The sequence below is a fragment of the Rhamphochromis longiceps genome, linkage group LG7, assembly GCF_057381845.1.
Source record: "Rhamphochromis longiceps isolate RC_006_pf linkage group LG7, R_longiceps_female_GT1.1, whole genome shotgun sequence".
NCBI lineage: Eukaryota > Metazoa > Chordata > Actinopteri > Cichliformes > Cichlidae > Rhamphochromis > Rhamphochromis longiceps.
Window position 1 is genome coordinate 68,593,524 of NC_140563.1, and position 19,917 is coordinate 68,613,440.

At 41.7% G+C, this 19,917-nt stretch overlaps 2 protein-coding genes across 4 annotated transcripts; one reads left to right on the top strand and one right to left on the bottom strand.

Annotated features, from left to right (window-relative positions):
• Window positions 1-296: 296 nt before the first annotated feature.
• cetp (cholesteryl ester transfer protein, plasma) lies at window positions 297-13,632 on the top strand. Of its 3 annotated transcripts, none has more exons than XM_085414985.1 (20): window positions 297-424; window positions 526-637; window positions 878-975; window positions 1,204-1,502; window positions 2,008-2,122; window positions 2,214-2,345; window positions 3,256-3,326; window positions 4,853-4,940; window positions 5,013-5,082; window positions 5,170-5,230; window positions 7,126-7,217; window positions 7,368-7,467; window positions 8,408-8,487; window positions 9,076-9,126; window positions 9,200-9,352; window positions 9,486-9,553; window positions 10,884-10,926; window positions 11,298-11,367; window positions 12,530-12,615; window positions 12,696-13,632. In XM_085414985.1, exons 4-20 carry the CDS (start codon window positions 1,361-1,363, stop codon window positions 12,771-12,773), a joined length of 1,500 nt encoding a protein of 499 aa, XP_085271111.1. In that variant the 5' UTR covers window positions 297-424; window positions 526-637; window positions 878-975; window positions 1,204-1,360; the 3' UTR covers window positions 12,774-13,632. The 3 variants fall into 3 exon arrangements, with proteins under 3 accessions (XP_085271111.1, XP_085271110.1, XP_085271113.1); XM_085414984.1 differs by having other exon boundaries at window positions 1,209-1,502; XM_085414987.1 differs by lacking the exons at window positions 297-424; window positions 526-637 and having other exon boundaries at window positions 841-975.
• A 175-nt stretch (window positions 13,633-13,807) lies between these two features.
• LOC146666866 (uncharacterized) lies at window positions 13,808-15,688 on the bottom strand. Its single transcript, XM_085411435.1, has 4 exons — window positions 15,399-15,688; window positions 14,827-15,073; window positions 14,369-14,506; window positions 13,808-14,249 (listed from the first exon to the last, which is right to left on the bottom strand). Exons 1-4 carry the CDS (start codon window positions 15,584-15,586, stop codon window positions 13,980-13,982), a joined length of 843 nt encoding a protein of 280 aa, XP_085267561.1. The 5' UTR covers window positions 15,587-15,688; the 3' UTR covers window positions 13,808-13,979.
• Between the last annotated feature and the right edge of the window lie 4,229 nt (window positions 15,689-19,917).

Sequence of the window (19,917 nt, forward strand, 5' to 3'; positions counted from 1 at the left end):
AAAACAGGCCAATGCAAAGTTTGGCTGCTCTGCCTGCATCCAAGGGGTGTAAGCCTCCTGTTATTAAATGGAATTTTAGTGTATTTCCTTTTGAAATTAAAATGTAATCAGATACAAACACAGGTTATTGCATTAGAAGTCAGAAATAATTATTTAGGTAGTGCAAAATTTCCTGGTAAAGGGAAAAGCGAAGTCAAACCTTTCACCACCAGGGGGCAGTCTTCTTTTTCCATATGGTGTTATTGTAGCTGATGAATAAGTGTCCAGAAAACGCATGTTGTAGCTCTGCCTCCAGAGTTTTCTGCTCCAGCCTCCTCCCTCAGTGTAAACAGGTAACGTGTGGGAATCAAACTGGAGCTGACACGTTACCACAGCAAGCAGCTCATCCACCTGGATGCAGACAGCCACGCTGGATCCTCATGCAGTGAGCTCATGTTCATGTGCTGATAGCAGAAGCACAGAAGATGCGGACTGCTGAGCGACGTTTCTTCATTCATGTAGATGTTTTGCTTGACTTGGTTTCAGAGCTCGGGAGTACCTGCAGTGTGTCCAAACCTTTCAGGAACAGAGCAATAAGCAGCTTCGTGTCACTGGACCAATCATCTGCAGCAGCTGAGAGCGGGCTGCCTTTGTCCAGGTTGGTGAACTTGTGCCTCCCACAGCCTCTCGTTTCTGTCTCACACTCGTGTTTTTAGAGTGGAAGAACCAATCAATAAAGTCAGCTGATGCCATCGCACATAAAACACCCACACTTATTGATTCCTGTTAAGGCCCCAGCTAGATCAGTGCCCCCTTTGTTGTTACGTCCAGGCTCCGTCAGCTGTACCTCCCCTTTCGTCTCCTCTTACTGTTTCATTGTGACCCTGCATTTATTCAGGAACGCTGGCCCTGAATGTTAGTCCCCTGATGAGAGGAGGAAAGGCTGGAATCAGAGGCTCCGTGTCCTTTTGCTCACTTTTAAGGCGTCTTTGTGGGGTACGTATGCTGGCAGTGTTGCCTTCTGCTTCTTGTTTTGTCCCAGTTTGAAAAGAAAGGGATGCATTCTTTGTCCTGCTGAAGAGCTCAAAACTCCAGAGTCTGTGCTCATACCTGAGGTGATAGGACAGGTTGGACTTTGATCAGTTTACTTTAACGGGGACAGACCTGAGTCAGTGTTTGTCCTTTCAACGAGTCTGAAGCACAAGACTCGTCTTTCTCTGTCAGCACAGATATCAGGAGCACAGTTTTCCATGTTCCTGATGATCCGTTAGTAAAGCCAGAACCGAGGGAACCAGGATTCACCTGCTGTGCTCCGACAGAACCGTCCACAGGGTTAGACACCTCAGCCAGTTCTCAGAGAGGGAAAACCACCTCATGCACGATGCCCGGCAAAGTCCCGCTGCTGCTGCTGCTGTCGTTGCTGTCCTGGTTCGGCACATCCCACTGCTGCCTGCAGGACCCCGCTTCAGCCTACAGATTCACCGGAGCCGTGTGCAGGCTCACCTACCCCGCTGCTGTCGTGTGTGAGTCTTTTTTTCCTGGAATTTATTTGACTCCATTTATTGATTTTATCTAATCATCCACTCAAGCAGCGACTTTCTGGAACCAAAGAGCAGGAACAGAGTGACGATTTTATTCAAACACATACATTCAGTGAAGTTTCCGGATAGTTTTCCCTGTTTGCAGTGAAATAGCAGCAGCAGCTTTAACATGATTTCATTCAGTTGGTCGTCAGGTGAAGTGCACGTCACATCTATCTGCCACAAACCTCAGTCTGGTTGTGTTAAAGTTTCTTTTCTCCTCACTGATGTTTTAGGGTCTTATGAAGTTCATTCATGTGATTATTGCAATTTGGTGCTAATAAAACAAAAAGATTAAAACATTTAAATGGAAAATAAGACTTGTTTTCAGCCAGTTCTGAAAGTTTTACTTAATGGGAAGTATTCACGTCGGCTCATCTGTCAGATTAGGTCACCACAGATCACAACCCTGTGGTGTTTTAGAGCACACGTGCTTTTATCTTTGCAGTGAATGAGAAAACCACTAAAGTGATCGAGGCTGCTTTTCAACACGCCCGATACCCGAGCATGAAGGGGGAGAAGTCCCTGCTCTTCATTGGAAAGGTCATGTACGGCCTGGACAAGTGAGGAGACAGACACACACACACACACACACACTATAAACATATATGTGACACCCATGGTGAAAAAGCGTGTCCGTCCTTCACCGTCCAGTTTGGAGATTCACAACCTGTCGATTGGTCAGAGCGCGTTTGAGCTGCATCCAGGTGAAGGCATCGCCATGGAGATAAGCAATGTGTCTGCAGTGTTCAAGGGCAGCATCCAGTATGGATACGGCAGCTGGCTGTGAGTATGTGTGACCGACAGTGGCACTTTGTACAGTGTGGTAGCCACAGGTGCGCACACACACACACACACACACACACACACACACACACACACACCACCATATGATCTGATCTACAGATTCTTAGAGACTACTGCACATCACCTCGCTGAATCATGTTACTGTTTGTCTGATGAGAAGTGTGGATACTGGACTCAGTGATGCTACTGTCAAGTTGTGTTTGGTTGTAGTTTAGCCACATGCTGCACAATTGTTACCTTTAAAACAAGATCAGAGAAGCAACGCTGCTAATTTAAACCATAAAAAATCCAAATCCACGTTCGCATTAGAGAGCAGCCCTGGTTTTGCTCAAAACAGGTTATAGTTTTAACACGGGTCTCTATGGAGACCGACTTTCTTTCATGCTAATGCTCTTCATACTCCAATGTGCCCAAAACTTCCAATTTAATTTGAATGAATGAGTCTTCACTTTGGAATCAATGATTATTTCTCAGTAATACGACCACAGCAGCGATCTGATGTCATTTCCTCCTGTAGTTTTGTTTTCAGGGCTTTAGAAATGATTCAGTTCAACGATGACTGAAAGTCGAGCAGTTTTTCTTTGTTTGGTGGTTTTTTAAACTTTGACACAGAGTTTAAATGTCAAATAGCAGCAACATGGCTGACTAGCTGGGATAGCTTTGTTGCAGTTTGAGTCTGATGGGAAAACCACTGCACTAATACTTTGTTTTTAGCATAGGTAGATGGACTTTTGTGCATTTTGTGGGTGTTTTTAAACATTTTTTAGTTGAATTACATTATTTTCAGCGACTGGGCGATTACTAATTCTCAGGCAGTGAGGATTAGTAATCCCTCCTGTTTCCTGTGATCTTTGACCTTACTCTCATTTGTATTTTTCTTTTTCTTTAGTGTTAACTTCGGACATTCAGTTGACTTTGAGATTGACTCTCAGATTGATCTTGGAATCAACCCCAAACTTTGTAAGTACATCATGTACCAGTTTGTTTGACCTCTCAACAAGCCACCCCATCAGCAGTCACCGTTCCTGGGTTAGGTTTGTGTTTTGTTCCACATTCATCTTGGTAGTTTTTTCCATTTTTTGATGCTTTACGTTCTAGCTCCATTAATGTATTCAAAGCTTTCAGAATGTATCAGGACTGAACATAAAAACATACAATGATCACATAAAACTCAGTGGATTGTTAAGGTTTAGTAAAACAAAAAAAGGGCATAATGAGAGGTCAGAGGAGAATGGCGAGCCTGCTTTGAACTGACAGGGTGGCAGCAGTTGTTACAAGTTCTAACCACTTGTTCCAACCAAGCTGTGCAGAAGAGCCTCTCTGAACCTGAAGCAGATGTGCTACAGCAGCAGAAGACCACACTGGATGTCTTCCTGTCAGCTAAGAACAGGAAACTGAGGGGACAGTTCATACAGGCTCACCTAAACTAGACAACAGAAGACTGGAGCCTCCATTTCTCCTGCAACATTCAGATGTCAGTGTCAGAATTTGCTATAAACCACATGGATCCATCCTGCCTTGCATCAGGGATTCAGGCTTGTGGTGCTGTTGCTGTAATGGCACATGTAAGTACCCACTGAGCATTGTTACCTGAGTGTTCCTGCTGACCGTGCCCATCACAGTGCAGCCATCCGTTGACGCCTGCTTCCAGAAGGAAAACCATGTCACATCACAAAGCTGAAATAATCGCACATTGGTTTCTTAATAAACATGATGATGACTTCACTCTACGGCCTCCACGGTCACCTGGTCTCAGTCCTGAAGAGCACCTTTGGGATGTGGTGGGATGGGAGATTATCATCTCGGATGTGCAGTAACTGTCCGCATGGACCGAGTGAACGTTTCCAGTACCTTTTTGAAGGTGCTGGCAGTTCTGATGGTGAAAGGAGATCCAGTCTGACACAAGCAGGGTCTACTTTATAACATGTAAGATTATTTCCACTTAAACAAACATGTGTGCCTTTAGTATGGGAAGAAACCCATGAAGGCACAGCAGACGCATGCCCTGGTATCTTGGACGGCTACACCAAAACTAAAAATCTAGCAAAAGGCTGCCCCCTGGTGGTGAAAGTTTTAGTTATTTTTTTTGAAGAGGTTGATTGAGTGAAGTACAAACTCAGTCTAACTGCGCCGCTGCACAAATATTGCAGGGATTTAACGTGTGTCGTTTGTGTTGCAGCTTGTCAGCCTTATGTTTGTTTTCCATTAATACTTTACATCTGTATTGTATTTCACACTGTGTTATTAGTAGCATTTTACTTTTCCTCCACAGAAAACTGCAGTAACTCCCAAGAGCAACCATGTTTGTGTATTTTATAATAATAATAATAATAATAATACAGTGAAAGTTTGATGTCATCATCCACCATCTTAAAATGTGGCTGCTAGTGTAGCATGTGGCGGTCTCTTTTGTTCCAGCTGACACACAATGAAGCATCATATAAACACTGACTAGCTATCCTCTGTCACCTGTGTGTCCCCGTCAGACTGCGGTGATGGAAAGGTAGCAGCAGACACAGCAGACTGTTACTTGAACTTTCACAAGCTGCGTCTGCACCTGCAGGGAGACAAAGAGTAAGTAACAGAAGTGGGAATGAAGCATCTGCATGAATCTCAGTGTCTGACTGTCAACATTTTTGTGGTCAGGCCGAACTGGCTGAAGAAGCTCTTCACCGACTTCATCACGCTTACTGTCAAGCTGGTCATCAAGGGACAGGTGAGGGCGACAGAGACAAACCTATGATGTGCACAACAATGATTTTTGAGAAGAATAAAGCAGTGACAGGTGTCTTCTCAAATACAGATCTGTAAGGAAATCAACAAGGCGGCAAATATACTGGCTGACTTCATACAGGACACGGCAGGTACGCGAAGACCTGAAGGAAGTGTTTGAAATCTAGAATTAAAATCACTTTCCTTTCCTTAACCCTTTAAGACCTACCATAGAACCAAGTCCGCCAGAGCTTGTATTATATTTGTACATGCTGTGGAGCCATTTTTGGGAGCATTTCAAGTTGATATACATCAATACAACAATTATAGCCCAGATTTTAATAACATGTCTGCATTAAGTGCATAGTAATTACACAAATTGCAAAAAAGTGCAATAAACTACAAAAAAAATTGAAAATTGTTTTTGTTTTTTTAACATATATTTCTAGTTAGAGAAATTTAAGAGGCTTATCCCTCAAAACAAAATAGTTTCCCACCACAGGAAATTTATTTTGAGTGTCTTCATAGTTTTATTTTTGAGATACACCAATTTTTATATACTGCAGGAAAAATGAAAATAAATATTATAATGCAAATTTGCAAAAAAACAGCATGTGCATCACAATAAACTATTTCCAGCAGTGCAATATGAGTCCTAAGCATCCCAGAAACAACACAGAAAGTCATAAAGTCAAACATAACTTTTAAAAACACAAGTATAGGCTCATGAGGCCCTGATAGTAAAAAAAAACTACATTTCCGCTAAAATGACGTCACTCCCGGTTTCGGGCAGGTCATGGCGGACAAGCGAAAGTTCGTGCTGACGTCTATTCCAACGTAGGAAGTGTTATGAACAGCTGATCGAATCGGCAAAGCGTGTTTCTGGAATATTATGTTTTTGTTGCTGCAAGTGCTTTTTATGCAATTTTTGCAAAGCTTTATGTGGAAGGAAACTGTGACCTAGCACAAGCTGATGCCATAAGATGTAAGTACAACTCCTCCGGCTTCATATGCAAAAAAAACTTATTGCGCTAGCTTACGCGGTTGCAGTGCTACCGGGATTTAAAAATAGCCCGCTCCGACCGGCTTTAAAGGGTTAAGCGTCTGTTTCTGCACAAGCTTATTATTGGCACCAAATAATCTCCCATGAACGATGTCTTAGTACATATTTAATAGAAATGCTAAAACATAGTGTGACTCTTACTTCTCGGCGGGTGTTTGAGTTGCACGGTGCTCCTGCGGCGGTCTTTTGATTTTGAGGTTTTCAGCTCTTGTTCTTGTTGGATTAAGGTCAGCGTAGAGCTCTTGAGAAAAGCCCGGCTCCTGCTATGTTTGTCGTTTCTTTGTATCGTTTGTCGCTTCCAGCTCGTCATAAACTGACAGTTTTCCAGGACATGTTGGACTACCAATCATGGAGGGCAGTGTGGATGTAAATGTGTGAAACAGCCTGCATACAAATGTTCTCTACTGCCGTGGTGTCTGAAGACTGTGGTCTTAACCTTCTGACTATACAGACAGACGAGGTGCAGTGAGGAATTAGTCCTGTCAAACTGCCTCCTTTTTTATCTGTTTGAAATCGATGCTAAGGGAGTGCACATTAAAATAAGACAGGAAGACGAACTCTTTGAAGCTGAAATTGATGTTTTGCTCCAGAATTCTTCAAAAAATTAGATTTCATTGGATTTTGAACAGATATTTAAGACAATGAAGCAGCTGTGTCTTGATTTTGTACAGCGTCAGTTTTCATGTTATGGATTATTTTTTCTCAGTGGTGGCGAGTCATTGCTCAACTTCTTCTCCTGTCGTCCCTGGTCATACACGCCAAGGAGAATAGACTTCTTTAAGTTATCACTGCACATGTTCAAAGCAACAAAGTGGGAAAAATGCTTCACTTTCCACAGTTTCCTATAAATGCGTGCAGGCGTGCCAGCAACACTTCAAAGGAACAACATATGATTGTTTCAGTGAGATACCAGAGAAATCAGGTCTTTGGCCTTTTATGTGATCGACCACTTTTTGAAGTTTTCTATTTTATCCATGTGTGCAGAGCAGTTCCTCACTGATGGAGACATCAGTGTGGACATCGGTATCGCTGCTGCTCCGGTCATCACAGCAAACTACATTGAATCATACCACAAGGTAAATGATGACTTTAGATACATAGTTGAATACACAGCAGTGCTGGATCTCCTTTAAATAGTGTAATGTGCAGTAATTCTTCAGTACTGGAGGACACGTAGGGGTCTAATAATGATCTCGTTGGTCACTGTGGGGCTCCATCTCTCCCAGGGACTGACCAAGTACAACAACAAGGTTGCTGTCATCAATGAATCGGTTTTCCAGCCGAGTCACCTGACTGAAGACAGGATGATCTACTTTTGGATTTCAGGTTAGCCGCAGACGCTCTGTTTATCTTGTGTATTTTATTTTCCAGGTAATTTACACCTTTGTGAAGTGAAATTCCACCAGGTACTATAGAAGGCAATGACCACGCTCCCCGTTTCTGTCTTCTCTATCCCCTCACCCCCACCAGTCACAGCAGAGGGGTGGCCCTCTGTGAGCTCGGTCCTCCTGGAGGTTGTTTAAAGGGAGTTCTTCCTCCCCACTGTTGCCAAGTCCTTGTTAATATTGGATCATCCACTTGTTGGGGCTTTACAAGTTTCAGATTAATTTGTAGCTTTGGAAGTCTGCCACAAAAGAAAGAAACATGAAAAACAGCATGTATGTTGGTTAACACATAGACATGCTCAAGACGGCCTGCTGGAGTTCAGTCTGAGCTTCAGAATGGGGCTTGAGTGGCTGTAAACGTGGAGTGTTTTTGGAGCCAGACGAACTGTCGGAGTATTTCAGAAGCTGCTGATCTGCTGGGATTTTCCCACACAAACATCTCTGGGTTCACAGAAAATGGTCTGAAAAAGAAGAATATCCAGAGAGAGGAGCAGCAGAAACTGAAATAAGCCCAAGTTAGAACCAATGGATGTAGAAGAGCGTCTCTGAACCTTAAACCAAAATCAGCAGAAGACTCCTCCAGGTGTCACATCTGTTCAAGAACAGGAAACCGAGGCTTCAAATCACCACACAAGACTGGAACCTGAAATTGGAACATTTCTCCTCAAGGCCGTCAACACTGAGCCAAAAGAGTGTCGAGGTTATGTAGCTGAAACACTGAAACCAGATAAAGGATGATCAAACTGTGTCCCATCCATGCTCTTTAACATTCACAGGTTTATTTGTACAAAAATAAAATAAAAACAATTTTATTTAAATATATTGAAAAACATTTATTTGTACGTGGAAAGCTATTAATGCAAATGTTGTTTTGGCTGCAGACCAGTTCTTAAACCCGATGCTCAAAGCAGCTCACCAAGATGGCCGCTTTCAGCTCAATGTCTCTGGAGAAGAGCTCACCGTAAGTACTTCAGCCTGACCTAAAAGCTCCAAGTCAGACATTTGTGGTATCTTCTTGCTCGATCTGGGATCAGATGTTTGAACTTGCCTGCTTCCTAATTTCCTATTTTTTGTATGTTTGTCACATTTAAATGTTCAGATCATCAAACAAATTTTTCATTCACCACAGCAAGTCCTCCAGGTCCGGGGCAGCAGACCATCACGCTCACCATATTTTACTGTTGGTATGATGTTCCTTTTCTGAACTACTGCGTTACCTTTACGCCAGATGTAACGGGACACACACCTTACAAAAAGTTTAACTCTGGTCTCGTCGGTCCACAGACGAGCCTTTATGTTCCTTTGCTCAGCAGTGGTTTTCATCTTGGTCTACGCCACCATGCAGGTCCTATTGGAGGAAGACTTTAACTTTGTTTACCCCTTAATAAAAAACACCTTTATTTAGAAATGTGTTATGTTTATCTAATATTTAAATTTGTGTGATCATCTGAAACATTTAAGTGTGACAAACATACACAAATATGAAGTCAGGAGGGGCAAACACGTTTTCACACCACTGTACATGTTTGAGTCTTGAATATCATTTCAGACGCTCCTCAGGACAAACCTCTCTACTGCCATGCCTGAGCTTATTAGGAAGGTAGGAGTGAAAGCTGCATATAATATATACTTTCTGAGATGGGACGTAAAGCATTTTGTGTTTTTGTGTTCAGTGTCTGCTGGATGCAGCTTCCCCAGAGTTAAGACTGTGGAGTTCATCTGTTCCACATTTGAACAGTTCCACCTCGGGAACCACAGTTTGGGTGCAGGCATCTGGACGGCTCCACTGTGAGGGCCAAGGCACACCAGTACTCTTCTTTCAGACGGTACCAGCTGCCTTTTCCTATACTGAGACAAACTGGGAAACACTTCTAATTCTCAGTATTGACACATTGCGTCTGTGCAGTGAATAAGAAAGCCATGAATTACAAAGTCTTGATCTTTGTGTTTGATGTGTAGGACATGGCCGTAGACATCACAACTTCCTATGTTAACAAGAAAGTCCTCCTGCAAGGTCATCCAACAGAGTAAGACTGGTTGACTCATATTTTTGAACACCTTGACTGATGACCCAGTTTGGTCCCAGCGGCAGCTGTGGCCTAACATTTGGCTCTAGAATGCTTTGGTGTACAGAGGAGCTCGTGCATGAGGTGTTTGGTTTCCTCCAAACGTGGTCCTGAGCATGATGGACGAACATCTCCACTTTGGTCTCGTGTGTCCAAAGCACATTGTTCCAGAGATCTTGTGCTCGTGGGTAATTTCTCTGAGCTTTGCACAGTCTGACCTTTGCTGGGACTTCCACTCCTGGAAAGATTGGGCTTTAATTTTCATTTTTTTACGTTTTTGCTAAGTGAATATTCAGACAGTGTAATGTGGTTGAATGTGTAACACACTGTGTTTTATACAATGACCCCAATAACAAGTTGGTGATCTTGGTATCAAAACAAACTAGTTCAGAGTCTAGTGTAAAGGCAAAGGTGTTGATCTTAGGCTGCGTTCACACTGCAGGCGAAAGCGCATCAAATCCGACTTCTTTGACCCTCTGCGACCATCTATCCATCATGGTGTGACAGTGTGAACGGCACAAATCCGATATTTTCAAATCCGATCTGGGTCACTTTCATATGTGGTGCTGAATCCGATAGATATCCGATGTTTTAGAAAGCGACTGCTGTTTGATGGTCACGTCGCATTAAATCCATCTTTTACGTCACTGACACAAGACAGACGCCAACTATCAGCGCCGGAGAAGACATGGTGAACGCTTCCTGTCCATCCAGTGAAACTGCTGAGAAGACAACGTTGGAGAAACGTGAACATTTTCTTTGTTCTGTATAATCTGCAGCTATCCTTTGAAGCACCGCTCCTCTGAAACAGCAATGAGGATCATTATTAGGTTATTTACATTATTATGTAAATAACAAAATAACTTACAGCAAAAATTGGGAAACGTGAAGTCCGAAGTCTTTATATTAAGGCCATCTATCAAACAATACTGTTGCTCTGGGTCTAAACAGAGCGCGTTGTGTGTGACGTCTTCTTTTTAAGCGTTCACACTAGAGCGCGTTTGCTGTCGCATTTTATTTGTAGTGTGAACGAGCAGACAAAAATCTGAATTGAGCATCAAGACCTGCAGAGTGAACGCAGCCTTAGTCTGTTGCTTGGAGAAAAGATTTAAAAGGAACTCCAAAGGCTCACCTGTGCTGTCTGACTTCTACTTTTACTGTTCTCACCTAAGTGTAAGGATGTAAGTGTTAGACTCTGATATCTGATATAAAACTTATCTGCAGATGTAACTTCGGTCAGTTTGTCCTGTTCGTCTACGCCTGTGTGTGATTGTGATCCTCTTTCATTTAGGATCTCAGCATTCAGAGCTGAGCTGCCGTTACAGGATCAGCAGGTAGGCAGTCAGAGTAATACGAGTGTTTTTAACCTGCTCCATTTCCTTTATTTTGGATATTGTGGTGCGGTTGTGCTAATTTTGTACCTTTGACATCCTTTATAGAGCTGCTGTCAAACAACACGTCAAACTTTATGCTTTAAAAAATTCAATCACTGCTGAAAAAGTAATTTTCATGAATTCACCCTGAAAGCACTACACACGTTAAAGTGTTATTTTAGATGTATGACAAGCTGCACAGATTTGTACATTATTACTGAACTGTTAAGTGTGAATAATTCAGTCTTTCTTCAGATTATTTAATTCCCAGTTAAACTGAACATTTCCATTTCTGGTTAGACTTCATCGGTAACCTTTCCCTTTCTTTCTAGCGACATGATGAAGCACTCGAGTTCCTAAAGGAAGCTGTGGTGAAAGTTGGAACTCCCAAAGTCCTGTCTGGTAAGAAACACAGCGCCTCAGCTCCGTCCTCAAACCTTTCACATTATTATAAAGCTTTCCTAAAGTCTATAAGACTGCATGAGTTTTATCATTACTACGCCTCTCTGCCAGACACTTATGAAAGCACTTGTTGATTTACCATCAAACAGCTGATCCAGTGCTTCAGCTTGAATGATTCTTCAAAGTGAACATAATCACTGCATGTATAAAGGCTCATTTACACCATTTCGCTCTCAAAAACAGGTCAGTAAGTGAAGCTGGATCAGCGTTGACAAAAGTGTAGACTTTCTTTACGAAATTACAGATCTCTGTGTTACAAATACTCCTGTAAAAAGTTTAAGCACTAAATAACTTCTATACTCCAGTAAAAGTAAAACCGTGCAGCCTCAGAAATATAGTTAGAAAGTAAAGAGTAGCGAATTCTACTCACCACTTTTGTAAAAAGGTAACTGAACCTTTTGCTATGTTAATATAATAGGAAACAATATTAGTCCAATCTAAGTTCTAATTGTCACGAAAGCTTCAGTCTGTCATGTCGGACACGTGCAGTGAAGGAGAATTTCATCAAAACAACTATTTTCTGTTGCCTACATTTTTTCAAAGTACTTCTTGGTCCTGTCATTAGTCAGCTGGCATTAATGAATCTAATAGCACAAATCAACCTGGTGACGTAACCTTGTGTACTGACAGAAGATGGTGCTAGACACTTTCTAAAAACTTGAAGCACTTCTTCCTTAACCTCCTAAGACATGAACTCTTCCACGACAGCATTTTTAATTTCTCTTTGCTATTTGGGCTGATTGGGGCCCGATGAATGTAAAAACAAAGAATTACCTGATTTTATTTTTTTACCTGATTTTTGTTTCTAAGAAAAATCAGAGCCACTTATGAGGATATTCGTTTAAATTTTCGATAGAACAGTAGCAGTATAATGTCCTCGTAAGTGGATATCAGGCCCTTGTAGAGCAAAATTGAGTATTTTGGTCTAAATAACCCGAAGTGTGATGTCCACATATGTGGACGCAGGTGCTAGAAGGTTAAATCCAGCTTCACAGCCGGTGTTACATCTGTGTCAGAGAGCGAGAGCAGATGGTGTAAATAAGCCTTTGTACAGTTAGTGTGTCATTTCCACTCTGAAGGATGCTTTTGTGGTTTGTTCCAGTTCTGGGAGTTGAGCTAACCAGGCTTCTGGACAAACAGGGATTGTACCAGTTTGATCTCTTTAACCCTGAGGTGCTTCCCCGGGACGTGAGTCTTCTCCTTCCTCTCTTTCTGCATGTGTTGTATCCCTGCATTCTCACAGCTTCTGCCTCTTATCTCTGCTGCAGGGCTTTGTGGTGATTCAGATGGATTTTGGTTTCCCTCATCACCTTCTGGTCGAGTTTCTCAAGAGGACACTTCAGTAACCTTTAAATGTCCGACCCGAGAGTGTGTTTTAATCTGAAAACTCAGCTAGGACTGATGTGAGTCAGAACATGCTTCTGTCAGTTAGTTGGTGAACATTTTGTTTGTTGTCGTTTGATTAAAATTAAATACCATGTAAAAGCTTCTGCAGGTGATGTACAGTCAGTAAAGATTACCACAATTATTGTGAGACTTTGCCTCACCTGATTGTGTGAGTTATTGAGATCAACACAAGGTGTGAGTGAAAGAAGGCGTCCACGTCCACTGTGAACGACCATCCTTGAACAGAGGAGCTGGCTTACACCTGTCTGCACCTATAATCTAGTTTTGAGATCCTCTCCTAGACGCCTTATCGCCCACTCACAGCTTTGACAAATGCCCAGCTGGGACAAGCACATTTACTCAGGGCTTTGATGATGTGGTGTTCTTCTGTTTCCCTGACGGCTGTATCTGTGGGGATGGTGTTCACTCTGTGCTGGAGCGTCCTGTAGCATACGAATGTTTATTTTCACACTGACGTTTGAGACACTGCTCTGATAAACATAATCACAGGAATCTGTTATTCTGTCTGGAAACAGGAGTGGAGGATTTCACGAGGATGAAAATATACAGTTATTAACTGTTTTATATATTTTGTTTGTTTTGTGCCTGTAAAGTTTAGTTTTGCTTTGTGGACAGTCGTTGTTTGAGAGATGCTGTAGAAGGACAGAATACCTGCACCGTGATCCAAGTACACTCGTAAAGGACTGACCCTCAGACAGGAGTTTGGATGTTTTACTAGTGTATGTTTTTGTCATAATCTAATGCCCAAGATTGTTCATTAAAACTCATTCATATGCTGAATAACGTGCTTTGTTGGTTAGCGTTCTCTTATAAAGTTTATTAGTAACTCCTGTCCCCTGGTCTGATAGTAGAAACATTTGTTTGGGCTGTAGCTTCACCTCTTAAAACACAATTTAATGGGATATTCTTTACTGACATCTGAACACAGAAACATGTTTTCAGTGCAAGAAATTCACAGAAGCAGTTTTAGTGAAGCTTTTTTATTCCAGCTTTCAGACAGCAGTCACACAGCCTTGGAATCCTTTACCCACATTTTTTCTTATATCAACTACAACAGAGTTTACGTTTAGTAAACTTATACAAGTATAAAAAAATACTTTATAGGTCAGATTTGTGGGTTTTATTGAGATGTGTTTCTCTCCATTTTAGACCTCTTTCAGCAGAAGGCCATAAGGACGGATGGCCCGTTTCACCATCTCCTGTTCTTTTTCCACCGGTAATCCAGCTGGGATGCTAACCAGCCAGTATTTACTGTCGTAGTGTTTCTCTCTATAAGTTGGGTTGATCCGATTCTGCAGAATCACTCTGTACTTCTTGCCATTATGAGCAGAGGTGAATATTTTGGAATAAGGGATGGCCTCTTTGATGTAAGGAGTGGAATAAATCCCTCTGCCGTAGACTTGACCCGGGCCCGGCTGTTAAATAAAAGTGAAACATAATTTACATTTACAGCTACAATTTACTCTGGGCTAACCAGTAACACAGTTTTATTGGAGACAATAATGCACTAACAGCAGTAATAATAAAATCTAACCTTGTAGAATCCTTCGATGATGCCCTCAGCACCTTCCTTTGACGTCCCGTGGTAGGACACGGGCCACTCCCCCGGCACTGACTGGGTGCTCCGGTACTGGGTTCCGAGCCATGCATTTCCATCATACTTGTCCAGGACCTAAAACATTTTCGTAAAATAACAAAATGACTTTAAAAAACGGAACAGCTTTGCAAAGTTTGGAGCGAAACTCAGAACAAAACCGTTGATCACCGTTGATGAATAAAGGAGCAAAAGCTATTAAAGCATGTTACTTTCTCCACAGGCGCCAGCGCTGAGGTGAGCTTTACGACTGGTGCTAAACTGGATGAACTGAGGGACTATGTTACTGATTTAGCATTACTGACGAATACTGTGATATATTTGATAATATCGATGATGACTGCCCAGATCTTTTACTGTGTAATGTAGTAGTACTGAAGTCAGTCATCTGTGTTTACCTTGATGGCAAAGCGTTGCCAACCACATGGACGTTCATACACCTCTCCACCTCTGCAATAGGTCTCTGTGTCTCTCAGCCCAGTGAAGTCGAAGTCAAACTTGCGGTCAAAGAATTCATCCTGATCGATGATATAAGTCTTTCCCCCTCTTGTCCTTTCATCAAATGTCAAGCTGGTGGAGCTTTCAGAAAGCTTTCCACCTTGGAGAACACTTTGAATCCTGGCAAAGTTGTTTCTTGACAGTGGGCTGTAAGTTAGCAGAAAAGGATGCAGGTTCAAAGCAGATTAGCCATTTCTTCATGTTATCCTCAACAGGCTGCTTTCTGTTATAGAGGTTAACAATCTCTGGGTGAAATTAATCTTTCTTAAATTAAGACTAAAAATCGAGACTCAGGGGTAGTTTAAATTTAATCCAGCATACGATGAACAATGTCGAAATTTGAATTAAAAAATAACAAACACTTAAGGTCCTAAGTCTCTACCTAGACCACTAAATAAAAAGACTAAATACATAAAGATAAAACCTGCATTCAGTTTTGATGACTAACAAGAGTGACATCAATCATATTTACCAGGTTTCATCGCCACCCAAGACCGCAGAAATGAGCTGGTTTGCAGACAGAGTTGGTGCTGCAGAACTGGAAGAGGCCAAGCCTTGGAAAGCTGCACTGCGTGCTCCGGATCTTAGTTTTTGAACTGAAGTTACTTTTGCATTGCAGATTACACCCAACGCTTCAAGTGCTACCTCTCTGTCAATCATCTTGAATTGGTGTCTTTAAGCTGCAGCTGCTCACTTCTTCCTACAAATGCTCTGGCCTATGTGAAAACAGAGCTCATATTTATAACACCTACTGAGTGATGACGCCATTTGCTTTAAAAAAGAAAAAAAGCAGGACATAATATTTTCCTCGTGAGACTAACGTCACTTCTCAGGAAGCCTAACGGACAAAGCTCGTGTCGTAACTCGAAGCCAAACTGTGAGAAGCCTCAATGTTGCATCAGGCCGCCATCAGTTAGGCTTTAACTGACAAAGGTGTGTCGTAACAGTTGGCATCCTTATCACTCATCATCCTTTGTCCATTATATCCACTTTGCCTCTCCCTCACATGAGCAATCTTCTCACATTCTGGCGAGGGCAGACTGTATGAATTGACGAGAAGGACCCAAAATGCAGACACAAAGAACGTGGAAGAAAACTTGAATATTAACAAAAAGCGAGCCGTTAAATAAGGCTGGTAAAAAAGGTACAAAGAAAGGGCAAACTGAAGTAAACTGACATCAACCTAAACTGGGAGAACTAAATAAACAACAAGAAGAACCTAGACATGAACCATGCCATGGAAAACGTGGCATGAACAACAAACGACTTGACAAGGAATGAACAGAAACACACAGACTAAATACACACAAGGGTGATTAGGGGAAGTGGGAACACACGGGGAAAGAGCGGACACTGGTCTGACATAACGAGACAAAGGAAGCAAAGCTGACTATACTGACATAGGACACAGACCTTCAAAATCCTGCTCCTTCCATCTAAAATCTCTGTTTGTAACCGATTTAAAGAACTGCAGCACAAAATTTTGCACAATGTGTAGATTTCTCCGTATATTTATAGTAAGTATAATATGGGAACATCTCCAAACTGTCTCAAGTGTAAGGTCAGAGTGGGCACTAGATTCCACTGCTTGTGGGAATGTGCTATTATCCAGTCACTTTGGAAAGAGGTCTGTGCCAATGTTAGTACAGCCATTGGTCATCGGGTGACAGAAAACCCATTAATGTGTATATTGGGATATATTCCTGTCTCACTGGTACAACATGAGCATGTAATTCAGTCACTGTTAATGTTGGCCAGGAAAACCATTGTGTTGAGATGGGTGGGGGCTGAGCCTCCCTCCATTCCTCTATGGAAGTCGCTCGTCATTGAAGTTATGACTCTGATCAGGCTGGGACATTATGTTGATGGGAGCTCCCGAATTTTTGTGGACAAATGGAAGAAACCACTGGAAGCACTGGGTGTAACCTGTAAACTGGATCCTAGTGAACAACAATTATGGACATAATGTTGTAATATTCTAGTGCTGTGTAGTGTTATTATTTTGGATGTGAACCAGTCTTATATTTGTTGGGGAAAAAAGTTAAATAAAAGTAAAAAAAAAACCCAAAAAAAACCCATAAACATCAAAATAAACTAAAACTCAAAACGCTGTATCAACAGACCCGGGAACGTGACAAATCTACTACTAGACATGAACAACTCCAAGCTGTAAAAAATATGAAGGCCAAACCTTTGTAAATATATGCAACCGTGAATCATATCAAGTAATTTTAAGCCAGAAATAACTTGACTATAACAAATTAAAAGCAGCCATCAGTTTGTAACAAAGTGGCTTTTAGATATCCTGGGTAAAACTTTTCATTGAAATCAAAAGAGGGCAACAGAAATTAAAACAAATATAAATTTACAGTTCTATAAACATACTTTAAGGAACCAAAAATAACTAAATTTATTAGAACGTGGCTACAATTATGCAGTGCGGTAAAAATACTTGCAAGACTTGGCCCAACTCTGTGTACTGCATGTGTACAGTAGGCAGCCAGCTTATAAACAGCTATAAAATGCTTTTCTTTTTTCAGTTTAGTCCTTTAGCAATCACCACAACAGGTCATCTGCCTCCATCTGACCCCTATACCTGTCACACCAACCCCCTTCATGTCCTCATTCTCTACATTCTAAATCTTTTCTGGGTTTGTCCTCTTTTCTTCCTGCCTAGCAGCTCCATCTTCATCATCCTTTGTCCAATATATCCACTCTGCCTCTCCCTCGCATGAGCAACCTACCATTTTGATGTTTTAATCTTTAAATGTCAACTGGACATTTAAACATGCTGCTGTTGTTAGACGGCACCATAAATTCTACTAACAGAAAAGACTCTTATTCTGTTAATGCACAGCAGCAGCAGCCTGTTGATTCAAAGGTTTTATTTAGACATCGGCTGCTTTTCACTCATTTTCAATCCGGTCCTTGTACCTGCCCTTTTTCACAGGAATGCTGTGTTCGTTAACCCACTTAACACTGACCTGTGAATCATTCAAGCACAAGAAGGCTCCTAACTGAAGAGGTAAAGCTGTGTTGCATCCATAATAGACAACTTAACAAAGAAGCAATTTTCAGTGATTTCTCCGAACACTTTACCAGCAGAAAAAACATCATTTGTCCTCATTCTTATAGTTCAATCTAAAAAAATCTTAAAGATCTACATTTCTGCACATAGAGAGAAGGGTTTCACTTCCTAACTTTAAGTGGTATTACTGGACCATTGACATAAAGCACATTAAAATGTGTATTAACAAACTACACAAGTCATAAATGACTTCAAACATAGTTTATCTGAGCACTGAAGTGTAATATATATGGAATAAATGTGAAACTCTTTTATAAAAAGAAAGACTTTCACAAGCTTGATAAATGTAGTGGCTGACTTTCAAGGTCAAAATTAAAATGAAGAGAGCAAAACTGGTGCCAAGAACTATGTAGTAGAACTATATTTATGTTTGTCTGTTTAGGTGAATTTGATGTCAGATAAATGCAGGAGAACAGACTCAGAAAAGGAAGGTGTGGTAAAAGATTATTTTCCAGTAGTGCTGTCAGGAATAGGATAACATGACTGCACATGTCCAGGGAGGAACAGAAACAGGTGATGGCTGACTGACAGGGGCACACAGATGGTGCGCAGCGGCACTGCTTCTGGGTATCGCGTTGCATAATCCACAACTAATAAAAAGCGATGTCTATGTACACTCCACTGAAATGGCCCGATGAGGTCCATGCCAATGCGTTCAAACAGGGCCTCCATTAATGGTAAGGGGTGCAAAGGTGCTTTTGGGACAGCTGGCTGGTTAACCCGGTCCAGGTATGACACACACCATCGGTGCACAAATCTTATCATATCCCACTTGCCCTGCCCTGGGGTTATAATGAGCCGCCTAGAAAATCATTTCCTGGTGGCTTTTAGGCACCAACAACTAGGTGTGTTCCTTCTCTGTGCGAGTGTCAACTCACTCAATAAAGCCTATTGTTCTTTTTTCTCTTGTTTTGCATGTCCCGTTTGGTTCTTTGGCAATCGGAATTGTCTGAAGGCCAAGAAAGATAAGAGATAAGAGAGATAAGATAAGATAGAACTTTATTAATCCCTCGGGTGGGTTCCTCTGGGAAATTCGACTTCCAAAAAAAGCACAGCACCGACCGAAGTTACAGTTACAGAATTGTTATATATATATATATATATATATATATATATATATATATATATACACACACACACACACACACACACACACACACACACACACATATATATATAAATACAGAGACAAATATAAATAAAGTATACAAAGGGGATAAATAGAATAAATAGGAATAAAAAATAAAAATACAAGTGAATTGCACATTTCAAGTATTGAGTCTATTGCACCGTTGACTATTTACAAAAAGTATTGCACAAGGTATTGCACAGTGAGGTGAAGAGGCACTACAGCTTAGTTGTTCCCCCCTCCTTTGTCCTCCTGTTTCCCCTCCCTCTCCCCTCCAGAGAGGAGTTAAACAGTCTGATGGCGTGTGGGACAAAGGAGTTTTTAAGTCTGTTAGCTCTTGTCTTGGGGAGAAGCAACCTGTCACTGAACAGACTCTTCTGGTTGTTAATGGCCGTGTGCAGAGGATGCCCAGCATTGTCCATAATGTCCATCAGTTTCTTTAATGTCCTTTTCTCTGCCACTGTCACCAGAGTGTCCAGCTTCATGCCGACCACAGAGCTAGCCTTCCTGATCAGTTTCTCCAGCCTGGATGAGTCCCTCTTTGCTGTGCTGCTCCCCCAGCACACCACAGCATAGAAAAGTACTCCAGCAACCACCGACTGGTAAAACATCCTCAGGAGCTTCCTGCAGATGTTAAAAGACCTCAGCCTCCTGAGGAAGTACAGTTGGCTTTGGGCTTTTTTATACAGGTGCTCTGTGTTGCATGTCCAACGGATTTATTTTACCAAGTGGATCATCACAGCCTTGCTGCATTGGTCCATTTGATTGACTTTT

Bases quoted from the DNA above. Each gene is read 5' to 3' on its own strand.
- LOC146666866 (XM_085411435.1), bottom strand. From the start codon at position 15,586: ATGATTGACAGAGAGGTAGCACTTGAAGCGTTGGGTGTAATCTGCAAT. The intron at 14,507-14,826 runs GTAAACACAGAT...AAAATGTTTTAG, and splicing joins GGCAACGCTTTGCCATCAAG to GTCCTGGACAAGTATGATGG. The intron at 14,250-14,368 runs GTTAGATTTTAT...TTTATTTAACAG, and splicing joins TCATCGAAGGATTCTACAAG to CCGGGCCCGGGTCAAGTCTA.
- cetp (XM_085414985.1), top strand. From the start codon at position 1,361: ATGCCCGGCAAAGTCCCGCTGCTGCTGCTGCTGTCGTTGCTGTCCTGG. The intron at 2,346-3,255 runs GTGAGTATGTGT...CTTTTTCTTTAG, and splicing joins TATGGATACGGCAGCTGGCT to TGTTAACTTCGGACATTCAG. The intron at 4,941-5,012 runs GTAAGTAACAGA...TTTTGTGGTCAG, and splicing joins CACCTGCAGGGAGACAAAGA to GCCGAACTGGCTGAAGAAGC.